The sequence below is a fragment of the Eimeria acervulina genome, genomic scaffold, assembly GCF_000499425.1.
Source record: "Eimeria acervulina Houghton genomic scaffold, Eah_scaff537, whole genome shotgun sequence".
Lineage (NCBI taxonomy): Eukaryota > Apicomplexa > Conoidasida > Eucoccidiorida > Eimeriidae > Eimeria > Eimeria acervulina.
Genome location: NW_013547277.1, coordinates 1,700 through 7,500, shown reverse-complemented (window position 1 = coordinate 7,500; position 5,801 = coordinate 1,700). Strand labels below are relative to the sequence as shown.

At 48.2% G+C, this 5,801-nt stretch overlaps 2 protein-coding genes across 2 annotated transcripts; both read right to left on the bottom strand.

Moving 5' to 3' along the window:
• Nucleotides 1-551: 551 nt before the first annotated feature.
• EAH_00041950 (hypothetical protein) lies at nucleotides 552-1,263 on the bottom strand (the record flags this gene model as incomplete). Its single annotated transcript, XM_013391768.1, has 2 exons — nucleotides 552-556; nucleotides 783-1,263. The coding sequence occupies 2 exons, from the start codon at nucleotides 1,261-1,263 to the stop codon at nucleotides 552-554; spliced, it is 486 nt and encodes a 161-aa protein (XP_013247222.1).
• A 2,848-nt stretch (nucleotides 1,264-4,111) lies between these two features.
• On the bottom strand, nucleotides 4,112-5,062 carry EAH_00041940 (hypothetical protein, conserved; the record flags this gene model as incomplete). Its single annotated transcript, XM_013391767.1, has 1 exon — nucleotides 4,112-5,062. The coding sequence occupies one exon, from the start codon at nucleotides 5,060-5,062 to the stop codon at nucleotides 4,112-4,114; it is 951 nt and encodes a 316-aa protein (XP_013247221.1).
• Nucleotides 5,063-5,801: the final 739 nt, after the last annotated feature.

Here is a 5,801-nt window from a genome sequence, read left to right as displayed (position 1 = left end):
CTAGCGCTTCAGTGTATGGCTAGCTAGCCAGCTAGCTAGCCACATAGCTGCGTTAGCTAGCTAGCTGGTCAGAAAGCAAACAAGCGGGCGATCAACGAATAGTACACATGCGCGCAAGCGAGAAACCCAACCCACAAGGAGTACGCAAGCAAAGCTAGCTAGGTAGCTAGATAAAAGCAGCTAGCCAGCTAGCTAGCTAGCTAGCTAGCTGCTTGGCTATCTCGCGTCTCCGTCTTCAAGCTCTTGCTGCAGTTTTTTCTTGTATTTCCTACTCGCCAAGGATTGTTTAATACAGTAAACGATAACAGCCCAGAAGGCTCCAAAGATGAAGGAGGGCAGCAGCCTATTGCCAGCAGCACGAAACAATAAGAAAACCGCTTTAGAGAGTGCTGCTATGATGATCGCAAACAGCAGACTGCCCACCCAAGGGAACAACGCCGGAGATATAGAGACAGGAGGGTGCTGATACTCCATCAGGTTCTTCTTAACTTGTCTGCGACGTTGAGAGTCTGCGCTGCGAGAGACAGCATCTCTAGCCAGCCTAAACTTTCTCAATCTACTCAAGTAAACACCAAACGTATATATATACTCGGCTGCAGCAACAGCAGCAATTCCTAGTACTAAAGCGCCGAGGTGCTGGGAACCCACGTTCGTTGGCCTCCCTATCCAAATCAAAACTATTAAAGATAACAACAACCCCACCATCCCGTTCAAGCGCAATCGGGGACCAGGCAGTAGCTGTGTATCTGCTGTCATCTCTACAGCATCTTCTTCTTCCTCACCAACCTCTTCCCCCGCCTCCTCCCCCTCCTGCTGCTGTTGCTGCTGCTGCTGCTGTTGTTGTTGTTGTCCTTCCTGCTGCTGCAGCATGCCCCCATAGGCCTCAAACCCAAGGCCCTCGCTAGAAGGCGGCACCGCACGACTTAACGCATGCTCTCCAAGCATATAAGGGGGGTTCCCCGGGTGTACGGGGACCCCCGGGTGTACGAGCGACCCCGGGTGTATAGGGGCCCCTGTGGGGCCCCCAGGATGAACGATCGCATAGGAGGCCCCTACATGGCCAGCTGGGGGTGCGGCAAAACCGTCTCCTGCAGCAGCAACGGGGTAGCCTGCAGCAGCAGGGGCTGCTGCTGCACCAGGGGATGATACAGAAGCAGCAGCAGCTGCTGCTGCTGCTGTTGCAGCAGCAGCTGCTGCTGCTGCTAACGCTAGTCTCAATTGGGGCCGCCAGCGGGCACGGCCCCACGAGGAAAGGGGGGTCATGCCTTGTTATTATCTAAAGAAGAGAAAGAAGAAGCAACTAAACTGAGTTTTAATTCCGAAAATAGTAGGATAAAATACAAATAACGACAAAGAAAAGCAAAGAAGAAGTGAAGAGAGGAGGAGACGCGAAGAGGCGTAGCAGCAGCAAAGAGCAGCAAAAAAGAAACTTAAAAACGTTCAAATAGAAAGGATATAATTAAAAGAATAATATATGCAAACAAAAATAAACAATACACTTCAACAGTTTTTATTAATGTACAGTGGCTGAGGCCCCAGGGCCGCTCTCCTCTCTGCCAGTCTGCAGCAGCAGCAGCAGCAGCAGAAGCAGCAGCAGCAGCTTTGCTGCTGCTGCAGCAACTGTCCTCCCTGATGTTTTTTCTTGCTTCTAGTTAATTACAAAGTCTTAAAACAATTTTTAATCCTTTATTTGTATTGTAACACACAACAAACAACAAAAAAACAAACAACTATGCAGACTGTACACTGGGGATCGTCTCCTCCCACAGCAGCAACCTCGAAGCAGCAGCAGCAGCAGCCGAGCGCTGCGCTGCTTCTGCACGTTTGCTCTTTATATTTAGCTGTCTCCTTTGCTGCCCTTTAAAGAAAAGAGCAGGCGACCCCTCAGCCAAACGACGCACACAAAGGCAAAAGGAAGTGTGTATAATGCAAGGAGATTAATTAAATATTACAAACAAAACAAAACACCAAAAAAGCAAACAAGAACAAACAACACTCTTCAAACACGAAGGTCATAATGTAAACACTATATATATATATATATATACATATATATATATATATATGTATATATAGTATATAATATATATGTATATATATTATATATATACATATATATATACACATATATATACGCATATATATACGTATATGTGTATATATATACATATATATATGTAGATATATATATATATATATATTATATATATATATGTATATATATATATACATTATAGCTCCTAGTGTACATACAGCATAAAGGTGTTATATATATATAGTACTTCCCTGTGTTTAATAGGCCGTCTCCTGCATGCAAATATATCTGTGGCCTTTGTTCTCTTCAGCGTCAGTGTAGACAGCAGAAGGTTATTTGCTCTTGTCTGCATGCGGGGTGCTGGCGCTGCAGCAACAGCAGCAGCAGCAACAGCAGCTGCAACAGCAACAGTAGAACGCGCAGCAGCGAGGGTGTTGCAGCTGTAGCAGAGACTGGCTTCTCTGCCCCGAAGCAAATTCTCTGCTGCTCCCAGAAGGCCTAGAGGGATACCGAGAGGAGAGTAGGAGCAGCAGCAACAGCAGCAGCAGCACCTGCTGCTGCTGCTACTGCTGCTACTGTTATAGAGTCTGCTAAACTAAACTCTTTTGCCTTTGCTGCGGTTTGCGAGTCTCTTGGCTGTGGATACGCCTCATTCAGCTACTGTCTATACATGTGTATACTATCAAGAACAAGAAGAGCAGCAGCAACTTAACAAGAGACCGTAGGGGAGACAGACGGAGACAGGCAGTCTTCTTCTTCTGTCTCCTTTGTGAACAACAGCCCCTAACACCCACCAAGAATATATAAACTAAACAAAGTGTTCGTGGCTGGGGCGAGCAAAGCAGGCGCAGCACTGCTGCTGCTGCTGCCATTGTTGCTGCTGCTGCTGCGGTTGTTGCTGCTGTTGCTGCTGCTGCTGCTGCTGCTGCTGTTGCTTCCAACGATCAGATGCAGCAAGACCCTCCCCTCTATCGAACTGTCTCATCAGCAGCAGCTACTACAGCTACAGCACCGACGGCTGCAGCAGCAACAGCTGCTATAGCTGCAGCATCAACAGCTGTTGCAGCAACAGCAGAGACGCTCAAGGCGTCTAGCACTTGTTCTAGAGCGGAGTAAACCCTCAACGTCTGATGCACTCTCTGGTGTACGCCTGATTAATATTTTAAATAAAACATTTGTAGAGTTTCCACCTTGAAGATGAAGTCAAAATGAGTTAAAAGAAAAACAAAGAAAGACACGGAAATAACAGCAAGGAGTGCGACGTACATACAGCCGAAGCTAAGAAAATATTTGAATTGATATTTAACTGAAAGGTTAACTAAAGGAGTCTTAAAAGAAAAAATAGCTTTTCTTGCATATAGTGCTGAAGAGACTTAACCGCCAAAATAAAATTATTCTTTTATAGGGCACGAGGGCCGCTGCAGCAGCAGCAGCAGCAGCAGCAGCAGCTACGGCCGCAATCAAGGGCTGCTGCTTCCAGCTGCTGCTGCTATCATTGACTCAGCTGGCCTTGGTGCTGCTCCTGCTTCTGCTGCTACTGCTTGTGCTGCTGCTGCTGCTGCTGCGGCTGCTGCTGCCGCTGCTATTCTTCCTGCTGCTGTTCCAGCTGCTGCTGTTTCTGCTGCCTCTGCGTTAACAGTCTCCGCCTTCTACTTATTATTGTTTAACGGGGGCCCCGTGAAGCTGTTCTGCTGCAGCACCTGCAATGCCTTTGCTGCAGCCATTGTGAAGTAAAGCTAAGAGCAGATCGACTGTTCGTACACCGCAAGAAGGTGCAGCTGGAGCCGAATGCCTAGACCGCGAGTTGGAGGAGAAAGAAATGCTCCAGGTCCTGCTGCTCCCGCTGTTGCTGCTGCTGCTGCTGCAGCAGCCGTTAGCGTTGCTGCGGCTAAGTACATGCGGTAGCTGGCATTGCTTTCGCTTCAGCAGAGGGTCCCAGCGCGAGGCAGGAGCGAGACGAGAGTATATATGTTTGCTGCTGCTGCAGGTCGGTGTGTATGTCCGAGACAGGTGCAGCAACAGCAGCAGCAGCTGCTGCAGTTGCTGCAGATTGGGGTGTATGTTTAGTATAAGCGTTTAGAAGCTGCGTATAAGGTCTGCAAATGCACCTCCTGCGCCGCCAATGAGGGAAGCTAGACCCCCTAAAATGAAGAATATAAGCCCTAGCATTAAACCAGTAGCAAGATGAAAGCCGAGAGTCATAAAGAACCCTGAAACAAGGAAGAATGTCGGAACAGCAATATATAATGTCTGCATCCATTTCTGTAGACGCTGTTGCAGAGAGCGCTTTGCATCTGCTAGGCCTCCATACTCTACCTCCCCCACGAGCTCGTCTTTGAGATCTCCGGGCTGTACAGACACCTTAAATTGAAACTCTCCTTGCTCGCTGAACAGCGATTGCAGAAACCTCACAAGCCCTACAAAAGCCATCGTCATAGCTGTCTGCTCGGCCAGCGTAAGGGGCCCTGACTGCCTCGTAACAAGAAGAATTAAGAACAGCACCAAACCTGTTGTAAGCGTCTTTAACCCTGTTAGCTTGCGGCGATGACGGTCAAGAACAGGTATTTCTAAACTCCCTACAGGTGTGCCATCAGGCAAACGCAGCTGGAGCCTTCCCCCATCTAATGAAAGCCTGTCTGAGCCTAGCTCGTCTTGATCTTCATCTGGGATCTCGGGAGGCAAAGGAAGAGAAGAATCTCCTGCTTCTGCTGTTTCGGCTACTTCTACTTCTGCTGTTGGTGCTGCTGCATCTGTTGGTGTGTCGCTGATAGCAGACGTCAAAGAAGAAGTATCTACTGCCTTCGAAGCCTTAGAACGAGTCTGCCTCTTGCGCGGAGGGGTCCTCTTCTCTCCAGCGGAAATATCTGAATCAGCGGCCACAGTGACAGCAGCTCCGTCTGCAGGCTCTGGCTCGTTAACTTTGGTGGTCTCTGTGACTGCAGCAGCAGCTGCTGCTGCTGCCGCACACAGCAGCAGCAAAGAAACAAGGAGGCCCACCCTCCCCTTCAACGAATAGTAGCGGTGCATCTTCGCTTTTAATAAAAACCCGCTCTCCACCAATGGCCAGCTGCAGCAAAGCAGCAGCACAAACAACAGCCTGTGAAGTGCAGAGTACAAGGGGCTGCAGAGGCAGACAGGAAGAGAGACGCAGGCGGGGTCGCCGTGCCTCTTCGAATAGCAGAGTATAGATGAAGAAAACAAAAATGAAAATGTTTAAACTCAATCTTCACATTTATGCAGACACTCAACACAAAGAAAACGAAGAGATACCAACAAGAATACGCGTGGGGATCGTCTCCAACGGGGACAGCGTGCATGCATGCATGCATACTCCTGTCCCCTCTCTATCGAATATACGCCCTATCCTGCCTTTGTTCACCGAAAAAGAATTAATATTCAAATACTATTGATTAGTATTTAAAGCTTAGGCTTTTTGACTTCAACACACTGTCCCCAGCAACGGCGCTGCAGCTACATACCTGTTACAAACACCAGGCAAAGCCGTATCTGCTGCTGGGTTAAGAGGGCTGAGCGGCCTGCTCTACTCCATTTATAATATATAAAAGTTAAGATGGAATTGAACCCGCTCTACTAGGGTGCTTATCCAATTCAGAGCTAGTAGGTTCTCCTCGAAATGCATTGAGGAGCCCAATAGGAGGTGCGGCAACTCTAGCATTAGAGCGTATGCTGTATGGAGTCTGTGCATGAAAGCCTACTTAGCCTTAGTAGGCATGCTGCACGCATGCAAAGTACAACAATAACTCTC